This window comes from Mustelus asterias, chromosome 12 (genome assembly GCF_964213995.1).
Source record: "Mustelus asterias chromosome 12, sMusAst1.hap1.1, whole genome shotgun sequence".
Lineage (NCBI taxonomy): Eukaryota > Metazoa > Chordata > Chondrichthyes > Carcharhiniformes > Triakidae > Mustelus > Mustelus asterias.
In genome coordinates this window covers 86454967-86476717 of record NC_135812.1, presented here as the reverse complement: position 1 = coordinate 86476717, position 21751 = coordinate 86454967, and the positions used below count along the sequence as shown (strand labels likewise).

The 21751-nt window shown below is 38.8% G+C and overlaps 1 protein-coding gene across 1 annotated transcript in view; it reads left to right on the top strand.

The window, feature by feature from the left end:
• The window catches only part of ttyh2 (tweety family member 2), a 134974-nt gene extending 117344 nt beyond the window's left edge, over window positions 1–17630 (top strand). Inside the window, exons 11-14 of the mRNA XM_078225547.1 lie at window positions 4273–4415; window positions 6967–7167; window positions 7855–7933; window positions 13334–17630. Coding sequence (XP_078081673.1) covers window positions 4273–4415; window positions 6967–7167; window positions 7855–7933; window positions 13334–13414 — 504 coding nt within the window. The 3' untranslated portion in view covers window positions 13415–17630. The remainder of the gene's footprint in view (window positions 1–4272; window positions 4416–6966; window positions 7168–7854; window positions 7934–13333) is intronic.
• The last annotated feature ends 4121 nt before the right edge of the window (window positions 17631–21751 follow it).

The window sequence follows — 21751 nt, the reverse complement described above, 5'->3', positions numbered from 1 at the left end:
GGGACCTGGGCTCGATTCCCAGCTTGGGTCACTGTCTGTGTGGAGTTTGCACATTCTCCTCGTGTCTGCGTGGGTTTCCTCCGGGTGCTCCGGTTTCCTCCCACAGTCCAAAGATGTGCGGGTTAGATTGATTGGCCATGCTAAAAATTGCCCCTTAGTGTCCTGAGATGTGTAGGTTAGAGGGATTAGCGGGGAAATATGTAGGGATATGGGGGTAGGGCCTGGGTGGGATTGTGGTCGGTGCAGACTCGATGGGCCAAATGGCCTCTTTCTGCACTGTAAGGTTTCTATGATTCTATGTGATCACACCAATGCTTCTGTTGTTCACCCAGAATGATTTGAAGTTAGAAGCCATTGCTATATCTTGTCTTGGTATGCCCATTCATGGGGCAACATGCCCATAGTCATTCAATTAGGAACTTACTGGAGATGTGAGGTAGTTCTGATTCCAAACAGAAAAGTCACCGGACCTTCAGCAGCCGCCTTACCAACCTTGCATTGTCCCATTTTTAGAAGAAAAGACAGTCCCAGGCAATTATATTCTGAATGTAGTCCGTGTTGAAGGTATGAATAAGACGTGCCTTTACTGAGCATTGCTGGACCTGTTTCTTGGGAAAGAGGAGGACCACATGGATCAAGTGTCAGTAGGCGGACTTTGCTCATTGGATCATAAGGTTTATGTTGGCTATGGAAAAGGACAAAGACAATCAAAAGTAAAAATAACTAACTGGGGTGAGCCAACTTCATTGAGATAAGAATGGATCTGGCCCAGATAAATTGGAACCAAAGATTAACAGACAAGACTGTAAATCCAGGGCTCCCTGGATGACGAAAGAGACAGAGATTAAGATGAAGCAGAGAAAGTGTGCTTATGACAGATGTCAGGTTGGATTATACAATTGAAAAGCAGGCTGAATATGGAATGTTCAGAGGGGAATTGAAAAAGAAAATAAGAGAAGCATAGATAGAGTGTGAGAAAAGACTATCTGCTCACATGAGATAGAATCTAAATGTCTTTTAATAGTAAAAGGGTGGTAAGAGGAGGAGCGGGGCTGATTAGGGATTTAAACAAAGATTTACACATGGAGACAGAGGGCATGGCTGACTTATTAAATGAGTACTTTATATATGAAACATCTTTACCTAGGAAGAGGACACTGCCCAGTTGCAGTGATAGAGGAGGTAGTCTAGACATTTGAAGGGTTTAATTTGATATGTAAAGTTGATAAGGTACTAGGACCAGTTGAGATGCATCCAAGGATACCAAGGGAAGTGAGAGTAGAAATTGTGGAGGCAATGGCCATAATCTCCCAATCTTCTTTAGACTCACGGGTGATATTGAAGACAGGAGAATTGCAAATTTTGTTCAAAAAAGGATGTAGATAAGCGCAGCAAGAACAAGCCAGTCAGGTTAACCTCTGCTGGGAAAGCTTCGAGAAATGACAATTGGATGACAAGTTTAATAGTCACTTGGCGAATATGGGTTAATTAAAGAAAACCAGCATGGATTGATTACGTTTAACTAACTTGCTTGAGTTTTTTGATATGGTAATAGAGAGGGCTGATGAGGGTAATGCTGTTGATGTGGTATATATGGACTTCCAAAAGGCATTTGATAAAGTGATGCACAACAAACTTGTGAGCAAAGTTAAAGCTCATGGAATAAAAGGGACAGTAGCAACATGGACATGATATTGACGGAGTGGCAGGAAACAAAAAAGTAGTGATGACTTGTTGTTTTTCAGACTGGAGGAAGGTTTATAGTCATCAGTGTTAGGACCTCTGCTCTTCTTGGAGCACAGAGCACAATTTCAAAATTTTGCATATTATACAAAACTTGGAAGTGTTACGAATCATGAGGAGGATAGTGCAGAACTTCAAAAGGACATTGACAGGTTAGTGGATTGGACAGACAAGTGGCAGATGAAGGTCAATGAGGAGAAGTGTGAAGTGATTCATTTTGGTAGGAAAAACACAGAGACAATATAAAATAAAGGGTAGTAAAGAAGGTGCAGGAGCAGAGAGACCTGGATGTATACGTGTATAAATCATTGAAAGTGACAGGACAGGTTGAGAGCGTCGTTAATAAAGCAAACGGTATCTGAAGTTTTATCAGTAGGGAGATAGAGAACAAAAGAAAGGAAGTTATGTTAAGCCTTTATAAAACACTGGACGCCACACATTAGGAAGAATGTGAAGACGTTAGAGAGGCTGCAGAAAAGATTCACAAGAGGAACTTCAGTTATGTAGAAAGGTTGGAGAAGTTCTCTTTGAAGAGAAGGTTGAGAGGAGATATGTTAGAGATATTAAAAATCATGCCCACCATTCTGTGGCCATGTCGTGCCTCGAGCAGATTGCATTGGGGCGGCCCCCCCCCCGACGTAGTCTGGTTCCTGCCCAGTGAGCTTGATTCAACAGTGGCACAGTGATTAGCACTGCTGCATCACAGCAGCCGGGGACCTGGGTTCGATTCCCAGCTTGGGTTACTGTCTGTGTGGAGCTTGCATATTCTCCTCGTGTCTGCGTGGGTTTCCTCCGGGTGCTCCAGTTTCCTCCCTCAGTCCAAAGATATGCGGGTTAGGTTAATTGGCCATGCTAAGTTGACCGTAGTTTCAGGGGGGATCAGCAGGGTAAATATGTGGGACTATGGGTATAGGGGTTGGGTGGGATTGTGGTCGGTGCCGACTCGATGGGTAGAATGCCCTCCTTCTGCACTGTAGGGATTCTATGAACTGAGGCTGTTTTTATGTTATAAAATTATATTTTGTGGTTTTTAAAGGAATAGACTTCCACTTGAGCAAAATGCTGCTTTGTGAGTTGCCTGATACAACATTCCTGTCCCTTTAAAGCAGCATATCATCCGATTTAATCATGAACAATGCTGAGAGATCCGCTAGCATCTAAATCTATACATAATTATATCCATCTGTATATATCTATACACTTAGCTGCACATATATATCCTATATATCTATATACATATAGCCCGTGTTCCTTAGATTTTGAGCATCACACATGTTCGTAGCCAACTTTTACAGTTGATTGATATGTAAAGGCCTGGTGTTAGGTCAGAGCTGAGCAATGTTACCGAGGAAAGAAAAGATCGTTATGGCAGAAAGGATATTAAATATGCAGATTTCTGAGCAAGGCCAGGGTGACCCATTTGCTATTAAATTGCTGAAAATGCTATGCCATGTTTTTTATTTAGCCAGCAGGTGAAAAAATATTTTTATAACAGGTGGCGCAGTGGTTAGAACTGCTGCCTCACAGTGCCAGGCACCTGGGTTCAATTCCGGCCTTGAGTGACTGTGTGGAGTTTGCACCTTCTCCCCCATGTCTGCATGGATTTATTTTGGGTGCTCCGGTTTCCTCCCACAGTCCAAAGGTTGTGCGAGTTAGGTGGATTTGCCCCTTAGAGGCCCAAGATCTGTAGGTTAGGGGGAATTAGCGGGCTAAATGGTTGGGATTACGTGGATAGGGCCTGGGTGGGATGCTCTGTCAGAGAGTCAGTGCAGACTCAATGGGCCGAATAGCCTCCTCCTGCACTGTGGGAATTCTATGAAAAGAAGTGACATATTTTCAAATAAAAACAAAATATTGCGAAGGCTGGAAATGTGAAATGAAAACAGAAAATGTTGGAAAGACTCAGCTGTTCAGGCAGCATCTGTGACAGGAGAAACAGATTAATGTTTCCACTCCGTATGACTGTTCTTCAGATATATTTGCAAAAACCTGCAGCAATCACTGGCGTGGTATTTTGAAAGAGATTTTCCTAGGCGCTTCAGGGATGATCATCAGGAAAAAAGTATGCCAAACAGGAGGAAGAATTTAGCAACTTGCAGGAGTCTGCTTTATAAAATACATACACAAACTCACCAAGCCCATTCCATCCAGACTAGGTGCCTTCCTACTTGCGTCCACCTGTGCCCCACCCCCATTACTTTTCCTTAGCAATTGTACCTTGTTGCTTTGAAGGGGAGGTCTTATAGCAATTACAGTAGCTGTACTTTAACAGCAGAATAATACATTGTGGATCGGATTTTAGTTGTTCCTGCCCAGTATGAAATGGGCAGCAGTGGGTCAACTGCCTATTTTTACACTTGGCCCAATTTGTTTCCTTTCCATCCACTTCAGTTAAGATTGACCTTGGTGTGATATACAATATAACTAAGATTAAGAATTTATATATCTCTATACATCTCTGGTGCAGTAACATGGCCCTGCCTCTGTACAGTGTCCCACCTCCCAGCTTGTCTCTTTGTTTTTCTATAGGATTATCTGGATGCCCTGATTGGCGTGTGTTACGATGGGGTTGAGGGGTTACTCTACCTTTCACTCTTTTCTATCCTGGCTGCGGTTGCATTTTGTGCCATGATATGTTCAATTTCTCGTGCCTGCAATCACTTAGCAATCAGGTAAGTGCCGTGGCATCTTATGTCATGTACAGATTATGGGGATTGTCATCACAATTCCTATTATAAAGAAGAGAGGAGGGTTAAAGTGTGAGATGATAGAGGTATTTGAAATAATGAATAAATGGGATCAGAGTCAGCCAAAGAACACTTTCAAATGATTGAGGGATCTAGAATTAGGGAAATGATTTAGGATAGAGAGCAGGCAAAAACCTTAATACACAGCAAGTAATGAGACTACGGAATGGCGTACCTACCCCACTGAGTTAACAACTTAAATAGAGAACCATGACATTTAAATATAACTTGGACAGGTGGTTGAAGAAGAGAATAAAGGGACTTGCAAACTGAATAGGCACATGGGATTATGACTACTGCTTGCCTGGAGGTTAAAGAATAACATAATCTGGTTGGGCCAAATTGTCTGCTTTCATGTTTTCTAAGTAGAAAATTACAACCTATTACAAAGTAGAGCCAAGATCTTATTGAATGGCAGAGCAGACAGGAGGGACCAAGTGGCCGCCTTCTATTCCTATTTTATATGTTGGACAAAGGGTGCCAACTAAAAGGCAAGTGATCCAATCTGATATTGGAATGGTCATAAGCACTGTGGTAATCATATGTGTGATTATCTGATCATCAAGTAACACATTTTGTTGACATTTTTATGATTGTTCACTGAACGAGGACTATTCAAGTGTAGTTATAGTACATCATTTTACAGTTGGTGAATAATACCGAGTGACGGAATTATTATAAATCTCAAGCGATATGGAGTATTTTCAGATTAATAAAGTATATCCTGATATCTCACCATACAAATATAGTTCTAACAGTCTTCACTTGCACAATGTAAGCATTAAAACAGATGATTCAGCATAAAGTGAATAAAGCATGCCAGTAGTGTATATTGAAAAGTATACATGATGTCATATAACACTCGATAGACCAACTAGGAAGGAGTGTTATAGACTGCAGTACATCATTAAATTTGCACTGATATTCATCACTTGACCTTCACCATCATGTTTAATGACATTTAAATTGTTTGGTCATTCAGTTTTTGATTTGTAAATAGGAAGTATTTCAGAAAATAAAATCTAGTGAGGGGTTTAAACAGTGTATGAAGTTAGGAGGGAGGAACATCGTTTTTTTAAAAATAATGGTTACTGGCTTAAGGTCTTCCTCACCAGATTTTATGACATAAGCAAACATGATAACTAAATACGTGAATAGGCTTAGAAATGCATAACCATGTCATAAAATGTGTCATTTGGGCCACTCAGTCTGTGCTGCCATTTACCTTCAACATGAGCAGAGAGTTCTAATTATGTTTATCTAGCATTATCCCACATCTCTCATTCATCATCCATCTATCCAATCAAACCTTCAAGGATGAAATAATTTCACGATCCATGGAAGTAAATTCCACAACCTCAAAAGGGTGGCACAGTGGTTAGCACTGCTGCCTCACAGCGCCAGGGACTGGGTTTGATTCCCGGCTTGGGTCACTGTCAATGGAGTCTGCACGTTCTCCCTGTGTCTGCGTGGGTTTCCTCCCAGTGCACCGATTTCCTCCCACAGTCCAAAAGACGTGCAGGTTAGGTGCATTGGCCATGTTAAATTCTCCCTCAGTGTACCCGAACAGGCGCCGGAGTGTGGTGACTGGGGGATTTTCACGGTAACTTCATTGCAGTGTTAATGTAAACCTACTTGTGACTCTAATAAATAAACTTTAAAACTTAAAAACTTTAAAAAGTTCTCCGTGAAGATTTGTTTGCTCCCTGTTTTACATCTCTTTCATGTCACCTTGAGATTATAGATCTCAACCTGACCCCTGAAATTATTGGAAAGAGTCTACTCCTTCGATCCAACCTCTCCTATCCCCAGCCTTTCCTAATTTTCAACACTAATGCAATATCACTGAAAATATTGTGGTGCTTAATGGGATAGGACTATTTTTACAATATATTTTTTCAGATTGGTAATCAGTGTCTTGGTGAGTATGCATTGCACCCTCCCTAAAGCTCAGTATCCTTCCTGCTAATGTGGAACACAATACTGCACGTAGCACTCTAACTGAACTCTTGATAAGAACACGGTAAGCAATCTGAGATAGGCTGACTAGATAACCCACAAACTGATTCACAAGCATGTTACAGTCAACTTTGCATAAAAAAACATCTCCACCCATCCTCTGAGCTGAACAGTGAGTGGGTTGTGGTCAGCCTTGTGTTAAGTATCTCCAGTTATCTTACTGCAGTTTAGTTGTTCAGAAAATGTGTTAAATTGTTTTCAGATATTACATTGCTATTTAAGAAGCAGGTGACAATCGTACCCAAATTTTAATTAATCTCATCCGAGGAATTAAACTTGAGAAGCAAGTTAAGCTATGGTGGTTTTATGTGCGTCGATCCAAATACAGTTTGTCTGAAGCGTGTAAATAACAAAGCGAAATATGGAAATTTTGCTTTCTGATGATCCACCATTGCATAGGTTGGGTATTTTGCTGTTTAACTGCTGCTGGCCTGAATGAGCTCCTTTTGTGTTTCAGAGATCGGGATTATGATGATATGGACGAGGCTGATCCTTTTAATCCTCAGGCCCGTCGCATAGCAGCACATAACCCAACCCGAGGCCAGATACGTAGTTTTTGTAGTTATAACAGTAGTTTGGGCAGTCAGACCAGCCTCCAGCCACCTGCAAACACGACCACCACTCAAACAGCCACCACAGCACCTGCACCTGAGTATATGTAAGTACAGTGACCAAACAAACTCTGGCTGCATCTCTCTCCTAAACTCCAATTCTTTCACCTGCTCAAATGCACGTTCAGACTCTGTGCCAATACTGAAATGTGCAGGGTTTTGTCATAAATGAGCAGACTACCTGTCCACCCTAGGCTACATTACAAGGTGCAATTTTAGTATCAAGTGTATTTCATCGCTCAATGTACACACAGACTGAACTGGATAGAAAAAAACAACTGTCAATCCAAATTAAAACTACTGTCTACTGAAGCAGAAGTTAGCTTCCGATGCTTCTGTGAAGGAATGTATTGTTCAATTTAAAAGGTTTTACATTAGCAAAACAAGGGATCTAGTTTATCTGATCACTATAAACACTGCAATGTTATTGTGTGATTGTATCAATGATTTTATACTGTAAATATCTGAAAAGAATTAAGATTCTTAATCAATTCAGATTGAGATGAAAATCAATCTCATTGATTGATGAAAACTGTAATGACTAAAGTTTAAACTGTTACACTTTCTACCTGGCTCGTACGTATTGCAGCAGATTACATCTAACACTTCTGTAAAGAGTTCAATCAAAGAGTACTTGTCCCAGGAGGCATAAGTGATCGTGTGTACTCTGGCTATGTTTATATTTACTGTGAAAATTAGTGGCTGCCACTATTAATATCCATTCTCCAACACAGGAATAACACAGTGTTATTTGGTGGAAACCCTCGCTACGAAAATGTTCCACTGATTGGAAGAAATTCACCTCCACCTTCGGTACGTTGGGCATTTGAGACAGAGTCATTTTTATGACCCACTTTGCAATTCTCTTCTTCACTTTTCCTCTTTGATATTGGTGACTGGCTCCTTTGGGCTGTTAGTATTCTTTGGGACAATAACTGGTACCTCAAATCAATGTACCATTTTTGCACCGTACATAATTGCAAGTACATAATTGAACTGTGAAAGTATGATTTGTATATGATCTGCTTGACCGTAGAAATATCAAACAGTGAGCTAGTTCACTCTGTAGGCTGCTGGGAAAAGTAACAGCAGTTAAATGAACGGTGGATACACTTGCAGGTAGATTTTTTCGGGGCGAAGGTGAGGTGATATGGCCAGGCAGATCACCATTGTGCAGCATGTCTGACTCGCCTCTTAAAGGAAGCAGGAATAAAGTCATAATGGCCTAAATAAACTCTGTCCTCACCTTTGACTAGGCCCCTTAATTCCAGTAGCATTAATATAAAGTCAATCCTGAAGAATACTGCTCTCAAAATTCTTAGATGTGGTCATTCAGTCTCTATCAAGATTATCGTGAGCTGGTGTACAATGATTTAACCAACAACCTTGACTAGGGAGGGCCATGTTTCCAAGTTTCGCCATCTTGAAAGTGTACGTAAGTAGATAATGGACTGTCTGTGATGGTTGAATAGTTCACTCATTGTACAGGCTCAAGCATTAAAGATTTGCCACTTGTATGAGGTGCCGGAAGCCATCAGAACCTCATGGTCTCATAACTCCAGGGTAAATTACTGCCTTCAAAATAGGACTGAGGATGGGGAACGATCCCTCTCCCTTTTCCTGAAATGATACTTCTGCATTTCTCGTATTTTCCAGCTTGCAGCTTTATCACTGACCGTGTATGAAATGGCAAGACAAGGGTATTTTTAGCAAAGATAATGGTGATAATCCTTTTATACAGCAGTTGACTCTCATTGGAGGGAATTAAAATGATGCTTAAGAGAAAGCAAAATGTAATTTTAAAATATATTTTATGGCAAGGCACATCTCTTAATTGTTATTCAAGGTTTTGCTTTAAAAGCACAGGAAAACAGGAATGACAATGAAATTAATTCCTGTAATGACATATTTTACTTTGAAATTAACTTTCATCGTTAAATTGGGCACGTTAAATGCTTGACAGTTGGCTTTTAATTTTCTCAGCAACACACTGCACAACAAACTTAAATAATTTCAAAGCGAAAGTTCATCACAGATGTTTGTTCAACAAAGGAATCCTTGTCCATGTAGTACAACATTTCTGCCAGTAAATGGCGCTGCTGTATTGATTTATTGTCAGTAATTATCATTGCAGTTATGGAGTCAATTACTTTGAAAAGTTTCAGTTTAATTTCGAGGCTTAATCAAAAAGGTTATAATAGATTAATCTAAATATTTGTATTGGTAAACTAATTCTTAATCTCAAGTGGAATGTGCTGGCCCATTTCACTGATCCGACAATCCCATCCAGGTCCTATCCCCGTAACCCAATGATTTACTCGTCCCCCTGACACTCGGGGGCAATTTAGCATGGCCAATCAACCTAACCCACACACCTTTGGACTGTGGGAGGAAACCGGAGCACCTGGAGAAAATCCACATGAACATGGGAAGAATGTGCAAACTCCACACAGACAGTGACCCGAGGCCGGAATTGAACCTGGGTACCTGATGCTGTAAGGCAACAGTGCTAACCACTCTGCCACCATGCTGCTCCTATGATTCTATGTTGTGTTACCTTATCTTTCTAACATCATTTTTCCATATCCTGACCTTTGACCAGTAAGGGCAAGGAGGAGGTGGTGCATGAAGAAGAGGTGTAGAAAAGAAGTGAATGCACAACTTTCACACACAGCCATGTTAATGTGGAGTTGCAGAACAATCCAAATGTAGTAAGTGGGACTAATTGGTAGCTCTTTTGCAGAGCCAGCACAGGCACAATATACTGTGCTGTATAATTCTGTAATACAATGATGTTCTGCTCTGAACTGGGCAAGATGGAAATTAAAATATGATTCATCCACCGATGGAAGAAAGATGTATAGGAATGCAATATATCCACTTGTGCCATGCATTTCCTTTAATAACTAGCTGTAGAACAACATTGCCACAGGCCTAGAAACCAGTTGATTGCTAAACTTTTCACCCTTTTGGTGAAGATTACGTATTTGAGGGAGAAAATACATTGGTAAAGCCTGGATGTGTACTTCTGTATGCCAATTTAAAAGATAGAGACTGGATTAGGGTGCACAGTTATAATTTGGTGGGGTGCACAAGGCTGAGAATCTGCCTAGTTCCCATTGTAATCAAGTCACCTTAACTTTGAATAAAAAGCAAAATACTGCAGAGGCTGGAAAGAAAGAGAACAAAGCACAGGAACAGGCCCTTCAGTCCTCCAAACCCATGCCGTTCATGATGCCTTGAATCTGAAGTAAAAACAGGAAATGCTGGGAAAACTCCTCAGATCCGGCAGCATCTGTGGAAAGATAAACAGCGTCAATGTTGAAATGTTAGCTCTGTTTCTCTCTCCACAGACGCTGCCAGACCTGCTGGGGTTTTTCCAGCATTTCCTGCTATTTCATATCAGCCTTGGGTTTGTCAAATACCATTTTAAATCCCAGGGCAGAGATTTGAATCCAGTTCTTTGCTGGGTCCCTGAATTTGAGCAGCTTCGTTGTCAGTTCTAGTTTGGTTCCATACTGTAAACTTACTGTACAGTTGCTTAAACATGTGTACTGTTCCCCAGTCATTCTTTTCTGTACAAAACTCCGTTTTGCATCTTTGAGAAAAGTGTCTTTCTAGTTGGAGCAAGAGTTTTCTAACAACAGTGTATTCCTAATGGTAAGTTAAAGATGTTTTAAAATTATCTCTTCCCCCTCAAGATTGAGGAATACTCCATGCACTCAAATTAAATCTGCATTGTGTTACTGGCTATGCTGTTTTACTATTTCATCTTTCATCTTTTTTTTGACTGAGTTTTGGAGCTGAAATATGAGTGATTTAAAACAGTAAGTTTTCAACATTTGTGAATTTGAGTATGTTACATCACATTTTGTTTCATTTCCATCCAGTTGTCATTTAATATTCTTTGAACTGATGTTCTGTGCTTTTTTGTTCCATTGTTTCGTTATTTGTTGGATTCATTACTTTCTACCTATTTAATAAGGCGAAGCAAAATATTTGAATTCAGCATGCAAGTTTGTATATGGCTTTGGATCATCAGAATTTTTAATTTTACTTCCTTATTCAGACACCCCCTTTCATACACCATAGAAACTTGTCCAATCTTGTTGGATTCTATTCTTATTTTTCATGATTTGATGTCCTTGCCACACACTGACAATTAAGATAAAAATTTCCCAACAGTTACTTTTTCTCCTTTTCCCAAGTTTGGAAAGGTTCTCTCGATTCTTAACTCCCCAGTTAGGTCCTGCTGCTTTTTTTCCATGAGTTTCAGAAGAGTTAAGTATAGTTTTAGCTTTTAGTTATCCCTTTAGCTGTCTTTTCTATTTATTTTGTTTATTCCTCATATACAAGCTCAGTGAGGACCAATGCTGTTGCAGTAACCCCAGGATACTAGCCCTAGTAAAATGACCTGTTTCAGGCACACTTCAATATTTTGGATACAAGGCCAACTTTGAAGTGTCAGTCTTGGCTCAATGGGTGCATGCACCACTCCAGAAACCTAGGCACATAACCTCATTTAATACTTCAGTGCTGCACTGATTAAGTGCTGCATGGTCTGAGGCACTGTTGTTTGGATGAGATGTTAAGCCATGGCCCCTTATGGATGCAAAAGATCTCAAAGCCCTTCAAATCAGAATAGGAGAGTTCGACTGGTGTCAAGGCCAATATTTATGTCCCAACCGACGTCACTAAGAAGATCGATACGGAATTTTGCCGCCATCCACTGAAATCGTACCTCGCACCCTTGACAGATCAGACAAAGCTTTCAGAGTTTTAAATTGGCCCTAATTCACGCTGTAACAAGGAAATCTGCCTCCCACAAGATGGCATACAGATTTCCTGAATGATACATGGGCACAATTATATCTTTGCTTATCTTAAAATAATTTGCATATACCAATCAGTATACACTTGTTCTGAAGTCATTGATATCCAATTACAACTAATAGTTCTGATTCCTTCATTTATGTCAGATGAATATAGTTAACCAATTATAGCCTCCATATGCTTGTCAAATTATAATGATTAATTAACTAAGTATCTCTACATGGTTACATCATCCAAACATCTATATGATGTAAGAAAGAAAAAGATTTTCAAGAAAAACACAATATCATCTGATTATAAGCATTGATTAGACTGGTTTTGAAAAAAATTACAACCAGAAATGTGAAATATCCTTGACCCAATATTATCATGGTGTCAATCAGAAAGTTTGCTTCTCTTATTATATATGTATGCATAATTACTTGTATCCCATTTTATATTTTGAACAAATCTTTTCTCTGTTTTAAATATCTCCCCAGTGAAGACTGCACACTCTTATATATCATTGGCTATCTGGGGTTTAGCATGATTGCCAACCTTGTCATAAATCTGGATCTTGCAATTCTTCCAAAAGGTTGTAAGATCTTGGCTGGAATTTTACTGGCCCACCCGCCATGGGAACCAGAGCAAGCGAGGGGCGGGGCATGGGAAGGTCCGTTGACCTCAGGCGGGATTTTACAGTTTTGGGATGAGCGAGGCAATAAAATCCCGCTTGTCTCAAACTTGCCTACCTTGGGTTTTCGTGGTTGGCATCTCGGTAACTGGATAGATGGAGTATCGGAATTAACAGCTGGGTATTTGCCTAATTGTATTCTATAGTCTGCCACCTGGAGTGAAGGAGCATTAGCAGTAATTATGTATTAATCCTGTCACTCAAATGTCCAAATTGCTTTAAAATGATCTATACTATACCCTACAATTTGTGTAAAATTGAGATTACATGATCAATAAATGAAGTAATTTGTCATATTGTAGCTAAGCCTAAAGTCCCACTGGCATTTATCTTTCTTCTGTTATCCTCCATTTTCTTTTCATTGTGTTTCCACACCAGGTTGATTCTATCAATAGCTAACTAGTAGTACAATTATTGTGGAACAAGATATTTATTTGCACCCTCCTTGAACCCTCACTAGTGGAAATGCTATGGCTCTTGTAAAGGGTTCTGTCCATTCACCTAGAATGGTTTATAATCCGACTGTTTTTTGACTTCATTCTGTGATCCCTGAATTTAGAGAGATGCACCATTTCTCAGTAGACTAGTACCAAAAATTGGTTATTTGAGATGACAGTACCATTTCTCTCTCCTTCTGAGTTTGAATTTATTACTCAAAATGTTGAACTGAAAGGTTTACTTACTGAGTTTCTTTTTTTCTCTCCTAGTACTCGCCCAGTATGAGAGCCACCTACCTTGCAGTGAGTGAAGAACCTACCAGAATTTATGGAAATATATTTCCTGTTTAACAATTACGCTGTTCTTCATAAGTTGACTTCAAGGTTCCTTAATGCCAGCTAGAAAGAAGTATCACTGTACTAAAAGAAAAGTTGTTCTGGCTAAAACTCTTCCCCATTCTCTGAATTTGAAGTGATAATCACCACAAGGGAGCAATAGAGAACTGTTGAAGCTTGATGCTGTCCAGCTATCAAATGGATTCCCTGAGTCTTAGTGTTCAAAACAACTGTTAAACTGAATGCTTGAGGTTATATCTGAAAATTTTGCATTGTTTTTAAAGTATCATTCTTATTGGAGCTGGTATATAATTGGTATGTGCTGAGGTATTGAATTTAAATTGAATTGTGATTAGAATCTGACATAAGAAGTGCCTTGTAAGCAGACAGACTTTTAAAAAATGGTGTAAATTTGAACTTAACATCCAAGGTGCCTAACTCTCAATTGGATAATAGAATTGATTCTAGGGTTGTGAATGTTGCCTGCATATAACTGTTAGAATGATGCTTCATGTTATTCTTGACTAGTATATACAGTGCACTTCAGATATATTCAAACACTGTGGGTGGGATTTTCCGGCTGTGCTTGCCCCGAGACCGGAAAATTCTGCCCAAGGTCCATGTCTCACCCGCTACGATTCCCGTGGTGGGTGGGATGGGAAAATTCCGCACTGTATCTCCAAAAAAAAGCAAAAGTAACCTAACCTGGTCAGTTCATGCTACTGTGGCTTTGGTTTCTTTTGGCTAATTGCAGAGCAAGGTTGAATGATTATGGAGCAAGCACATCTTTCCAGGAGGACAAATTGGAACTGGCTCTTGCATAAAACTGAGTTGGGGTGGGGTGGCCGAAAAATCTAAACTACTCATTTTACAAAAAAAAATTCAACGCTCAGCACATAATGGTTTCTTTCAGAAATTGAGTCATCTGCTCTGAATTTTAAGTGCTTAATCCCATTTCGTACTTGATGACTGCCTCCAATCTCCCACCCAAGTCATTTGTGATAGGTATGACAGACACTGGCACTATATGTAAACTACAATTTGTGACTGGCAACATAATATTTCAAGTTGCTCACACATCATTCTTTCTAATACAGCTGCCAAATTCATTGTCAGATATTTATTAAGTTCTCGATTTAAATCGTCACATTGTAAAATGTTCTATGAAATAACTTGACAATATTTCACCAACTTGAATTATTTGTTACCTGTATTATGGTATGATAACCATTTATAGATTCCTTCTTCCAGGTCTTATCTCCCCTGTGGAGTTGCAGTAAATGCTGTTTCCTGCATATTACACTTATATGGAGAAAAAATGTTGAAGTTTTTTACAATTAAAGGAGCAGCTATGGTTTAAAATATTACATGTACTCCAGTGAAGTGGTTTTGGATGTAATTTGCTTCCATAAATTAAGAAACCAACCTTGTTTAGGAATCCTCTTTTATATTCCTGAGAGTGTGTCAAATGAGCAGATTTTCCTAACTAGTTGTGTGCCTGTATTTCAGTGATTTATCTGTATGTAGTGATACTTTTTGAGCAAATGTTATGTAATCTGATTGTAATCCAGTCTATTTTGGGTTGAGCCAACAAAAAGACTGTCTTTTAACATTCTGTCTGTGAAACAAAGTAGCCATTTGTGATCTACTTTGAGCATGTTTGATGTATTATAAATTCACTGGGTCCATGTCACAAAGGATTAAGGCAAATTAAGATCACCAAATTGGAATTGTGGAAAATTTAGTGACAATTTTAAGAGGACTATATAATACTTTCAGATAGTTAATACTTTTAGTAGTAATTCCAAATGATTCTCTCAAAGCATAAAGCCAATTATAGCAGGTAACCTCTATGTTGCAATGTAAAACGAAGTGGATCTGAACCAAGCCAATAGAAAGGATTATGGGCAGGATTTTGCAGCCTCACTCGAAGGAGACTGGAAAATCCCGCCCGAGGTCAATGGATATTTCCAATGTCCGCCCCTCGCCTGCTCCGCTTCCATGGTGGTAGAATTCTGGCATATGTAACTAAAATATATGCTGTGTTCCAGTTTCTAATCAGAATAAGGGAACTGATGCTGTTTGGCTTTTCCAAGCTAATCATTAATGCTTTTTCAGTTATGGCAGAAATAATTCTAAATTTCTCACAACGAGTAGCTATAAATTCTTAAATTATCACAATATTATTTGGAAGAAATAACCATTCCATTAATTTGATTTTGATTTGATTTATTATTGTCACATGTATTAACATAAATGAGAAGTATTGTTTTTTGTGCGCTATACAGATAAAGCATACCGTTCATAGAGATGGAAAGGAGAGAGTGCAAAATGTAGTGTTACAGTCGTAGCTAGGGTGTAGAGAAAGATCAACTTAATGCAAGGTAGATCCATTCAAAAGTCTGATGGCAGTAGGGAAGGAGCTGTTCTTGAGTCGGTTGGGTACGTGACCTCAGACTTTTGTATCTTTTTCCCGACAGAAGAAGGTGGAAGAGAGAGTGTCCGGGGTGCGTGGGGTCCTTGATTATGCTGGCTGCTTTTAACAATGAGAGTGGTCAAAAGATTAAAATGAATACCTCAAATAGCATGCTGCCTGAGCGAGCTTCTTGAATTCAAACCAATTCAGCCAACAATAATGGTTTTGTGAATATAATGTTTTAATTGTAATGTATTTTTGGTTTTATTATATAGTGATAGTGTAGTGACAGTTAACTTAGGTACATGATGTTTTACTGTGCCAACAATAATCATAGGGGGTACCATATGATGTCAACATGTGGAATGACTATAGTACAGAGATAATTCAAAGGAAAATTATTTCAAGTCCATTTAGTTAATTGTTTTATCAAGTTAGCCCCTAAGAAGTAATAGACTAACTGGATAAAATGAAGAACTTTGAGGCTACAATTTGTTCATGTGCATCAAATGGCACATGGGCAGCAGCTCCTTTCTTATTGTACTAGTGAATATCCTATATTATTAAAATTTTAAAATCTGTTCACTACTTCACTGCAGACTAGTATTAACTTTGTCTTCAAAGTTCTATATTTAAGAGTTGTAAAGCACAATTTAAAACCCATGTGATTCTTCAAACATGCTTAATTTTCCTTTAATGGTACAGTTGCACCAAAATCCTATAAGGTTTGGGAGAGAAGGTTTTATCTTTGTTTTTGGCATGCCTTTACGTTCCATTACATTCCGATGCAATGTGACTTTGTGTATGAATGAAGCACGCATAATTAATGGAATCTATTCTAATACTGTTATTAAGGATTTTGTACTTTATCTCTGGAATAGAGACAAAGCATTTTTCTCTGTATTGAATCACTGTTCAATTCATAGAATCACCATGCAAAGCTAGATTCCTATGTGATTTTTCTCCACTGATGAATCCCTTGTGATCTGCTGTGGGCAAAACAATGAACGCAAGATAACATTTTGATATTTTGTAGAGTTTGACTACCATGCTGTAAGTAAATTTATTTTTACCAATTCCTCATTAATTTCAATGAGAAATTAGTTCTTGCGGACTAATACTTTAACTTTTTTTAAGGCATTAATTTCCACCATATAGACTGAAAACATAAGTATTAAAACCAAGTTAAGTCTTGCCACCATTTTTCCTGCTCTGCCATTCCCAGTGAAATTGGTGGGAAAAAAGGAATCATGCAAAATTCAGTAAATCTGCATCATAAAATAACTCTGTCTGCGATTTAACACTGGAAAATGATCTCAAAACCAAACAGTAACTCAGTTGTCAAGATGTTGAAATGATTCATTTAACAAGACTACTCTACGTTTGTGGACTAAATCGACCTCAGGGATGAGTGATGGACTTTGCTTATCGTGAGAGCTATTAAGGATTATACAGGAATTTAAGTAATCTGCATCCAGTCTGTTCAACGGTGACTGACTAGAACCAATCATCCAGCTGTTGTTTCAGTGTTAGAAGGCAAAAGTTGTTTATGAATCATTAGGACCATTGGCATTGATGAGATATCAGCAATATTTAACTCTGGTGTAATATCCTCATTTTATATTGTCTAGTTATTTTCAATTTAGTTTTTTTATAGCAATTTTTGTAAATGTATTGAATTGTGTCAACATTGTTCTCAAGGTATTGCATTAGGAATCTTTTTTTATCTTCTCTGCAAAGAAGTAACCATTTCACAATGAAAAATGCAACTATATACAGAATAAATTATTGATTTTCAATAAACAGTTTATCTTCATTGTGTTGCAAGTTTCAGACTATGTTAATGAAAACTAAATGCGCAGGATTATTGAAATGATTCATTGGTACTGACTCAATTTAAACCATTCTAAATCTTCAAAAGGACTTGGCAGTTTTGGTTTATTTGACTAAATATATTGCAGCCTGGGACTGACAAATTATCCCTTGTGTTACAGATTATTAACCATAGACAGATAAAAGAGTTGGCAGCAGATTAATGTGGAGCATAAACATCTTTACATAGACCAGTTGGGCCAAATGCCCTACTTCTTTGTCATTTGGTGCAACTATCAAATTTGATGCTTGGTTCATGTGGCAACACGGAGTGTGCACATTTTGATTTTCTAACTAATCATACAGATTAATCAAAAATAAATAAATCATTTATCTCATCAGTGTTTTTCCCCCATCACTAGTATTTATATACAAACAAAAAGGCTGTGATGGTCTAACAGGCAGCCTTTGAAGCCTTGTTAGCATATTCTAGCGTCCTTGGGTGGGAGAGAGATCCAGAACAGGATTCAAGGAGGTGCAAAGGCTTCAACGTGGCGGAGATGCAAAGGCTTTGGTGAAACTCTGGATGGACCCTGGATGTTGCTCAATGTTCCTGTCATGGTTTTGGCCTTTTCAAGTTCCATGGTTGGTTATGTTATCTTGCAGTTCATCATTAATCCTGAACTTTGTTCCCTTGTGATTATAATCCTGATTTTGTGATCTTATCTTTTATCCTGACAAGGATGTATGATACATGAGCACAGAGGTATTTATCATCTGCTATCCTGTGTTCTTTGTTAATCCTTGAATGTATCCTCTGTAATTTCATCTCATGATTGATCGTGCTATGTCATTTATCACATTAATAGGGGCAATCCAATGAGTGAACAAGGTAGCAAATTTTCACTGGTGAACCCAGGGATGTCCATTTATCCTTAGTGGAATACATCTCGCAATGTACTTCTCGTTTCTGAGGAATGTGTTTCGGTTTTATGGTAGCAGAGTTGTGTGATTTTTATACTCTTCTCATCTTATAATCCTGGCCTATATAGTGGTGGACTTTTTCATCTGATATCCTTTATTATAATTGTGGTTGAAATGAGAAGCGCTATTGCAGGTAGGTGGGAGAATGGTTTAATATGGAGGTAGTGGGTAGGGCCCTATGAGTTCTCAGAGCCAGTGAGGAAAACCCCCCTTAGAAATTATGGGCTTGTGTATTTTTTGTATTTCAGATTATAGAATCTCTTAACTCCTGTTATGGTACAGACAAATTATATGTACTGGGAAAAGATGTATTGTTGGCACCTCCAAGATGGCTGGGGATGGGGAAAGCGTCCTTTGGTGCACGCCCAAATGTGGTACAAAATTCCTTGGTGGTTTAACCATCATTTTACTTTGGTTTGATTTATTATTGTCACATATATTAGTATACAATGAAAAGTATTGTTTCTTGTGCGTTATACAGACAAAGCATACCATACATAGAGAAGGAAAGGAGAGAGTGCAGAATGTAGCTTTACAGTCATAGCTAAGGGTGTAGAGAAAGATCAACTTAATACGAGGTAGGGTCATTCGAAAGTCTGATGGCAGCAGGGAAGACGCTCTTCTTCACGGGGTGCATGGGGTCTTTGTTTATGCTGGCTGCCTTTCCAAGGCAGTGGAAAGTGTAGACAGAGTTAATAGATGGGAGGCTGGTTTGTGTGATGGAGTGGGCTTCGTTCACGACCCTTTGTAGTTTTTTGCAGTCTTGGACAGAACAGGAGCCATACCAAGCTGTGATACAAACAGAAAGAATGGTTTCTATGGTGCATCAGTAAAAGTTGGTGAGAGTCATAGCTGACATGCCAAATTTCCTTAGCCTCCTGAGAAAGTACAGGTGTTGGTGGGCTTTCATAACTGTAGCATCAACGTGGAGGGACCAGGATAGGTTGTTGGTGATCTGGACACCTAAAAACCTGAAGCTCTTGACCACTTCCACTTTGTCCCCGTTGATGTAGACAGGGACATGTCCTCCACTATGCTATACTACTATCCTGTATTTTTTAATGGTTGAATAAGCAACAGGCAGTAGCTACTTTAAAGATTTGCTTTCCATAAGTTCTGTATCTCCATCACTTATCCAGAGTGAACAATACATGAACATGACAAGATACATTTATTAACTGCTAACCTATCCCTATGAGTTCCAATTCGAGCAATATTCCTCATATAGACTTAAATCCCCTCTTTAAAAGTAGTTAGCAAACCACAAGCATACTTGCTGTGACTTAGGTTTCAAACCCTGGAGCTTTCAGAGAGAAAGAGAACCAGTGCTTTTTTCTGGTAGCCAGGCAGACACTCCCTTTGTTTTTAAAATTAAATTGAAAGTCTTTTCTTCCCTGCCAGCTTAGCTGCACTCATTAACCACATTACTGTCTACCTAGTCTGAAATTCCAGGAGAACCTATATAAACAAAAGGTCCATTAACTCTACAAAGAAACACGTCCCAACTAAAATCAGTTATGATTCTGCACTCTCAGCATTTGCTGCATATTTCCCAAGACAAATCGACTCCTGTAACAAAACATTGCCTCTTAAAGCAGCCCCACCTTAAACACAAAATACATCAAAATAGCACAGTATCATCACATTGGTCACAGAATTCCCAGCCGCTGACCTGCTCTTGTAGCCACTGTATATGGAAGTTTTGTTCATGGTCAGTCGTAACCCCAGGTTACTGGAGAGTGAATGATAAACCCCCTCCCTGCCAGATATTAATTGTGGGGAGACAGTGATTGGTAATGTCAAAGGCAGATGGTTAGATTCCCTCTTTTTGGAGATAGTAATTGCCTGGCATTTTTGGGATGCAAATATTACTTGGAATTTATCAGTTAAGCATGCATGTTTTCCAAGTCTTGCTACATACAAACATGGACTGCTTCAGTATCCGAGGAGACGCAGAGAGTGCTGAACATAGTGCAAACATAAGCAAACACACCCACTTCTGACTTTATATGGAGGAGAGATAATTGATGAAGTTGCTGAAGATAGTTGGGCCTAGGACACTACCTTTTTAATTTTGAATCAATCAACTGGTTCATCAAAATAGGAAGAAGAAATATTACAATTTCATACAATATAGCACATGGATTTTCCATTATAACATTTGATTCATGAAGTGTAGCAATTGCAAGATTTTAATAGAAATGACTAAGATGACAAGATGCAAATTTTCCTTATCTATCTTCCCCAAACCTGATTCTTAAGTTGACCATGCATTGCCATGACCCTTTATCTTGATGCATCAACTTTGAAACTTATTTCGGGGATACAGTTGAGTTTGATACGTGTGAGCCTTGGCTCACTGATACGCATTCTTACCTCTTAGTCAGAAGGTTGTGGATTGTTGTCCACTCCAGAGATTTGAATACTAAACCCAAGCTGATACTTTTTGGCCTTACTGAGAGAATGCTGCACTACCAGGTGTGCCACCTTTCAAATGTGACCTTTGTAAAATCAACATCCTGTCTGCCCTTTTCGTTGAATGTAAAAGATCCTGCAGCATTAGTCAAAGAATAGAGGAGTTGTCTGTGGTAATCTGACCAATATTAATCCTTCAACCAACATCACTAAAAAGGATTAATTAAACATTATCTCTCTGCTGTTTGCGGGCCCTTGCTGTGTACATTTTGGCTGTTAGATTTACTACAACAGCAACTACTTTTCAAAAATAACTTTATTGGATATAAAGCACGTTGGACATTTTGGTGTTGTGAAGGAAGAGACTATATAAATACAAGTTATTGTTCTATTAATATTTACATGCTAATTTATTTGTTCCTATTCATTGTCTCAATGAATGTCATTAAAAACTCTGCTATTTTCACTGCCTCTTATAGAATTTTCATTCATTTTCATGATGTGGGTGTCACTGCTTTGGCTTTACCTTGCCCCTAAGAAGCTGGTTGCAGGCTGCCTTCTTGAACCATTAGGTAAGGAGTGCCATTATTTTAACACACCAAAAATAAAGGGCTCGTGCCTAATTGTGATTTGAAATGGAGCCCTGAATTCATGGGGAGAGCACAAGCTTTGTGTTGGGTATCCGAGAAAGAAAAGCAGAAGATATTAAGTGTTTTGTTTTTAAA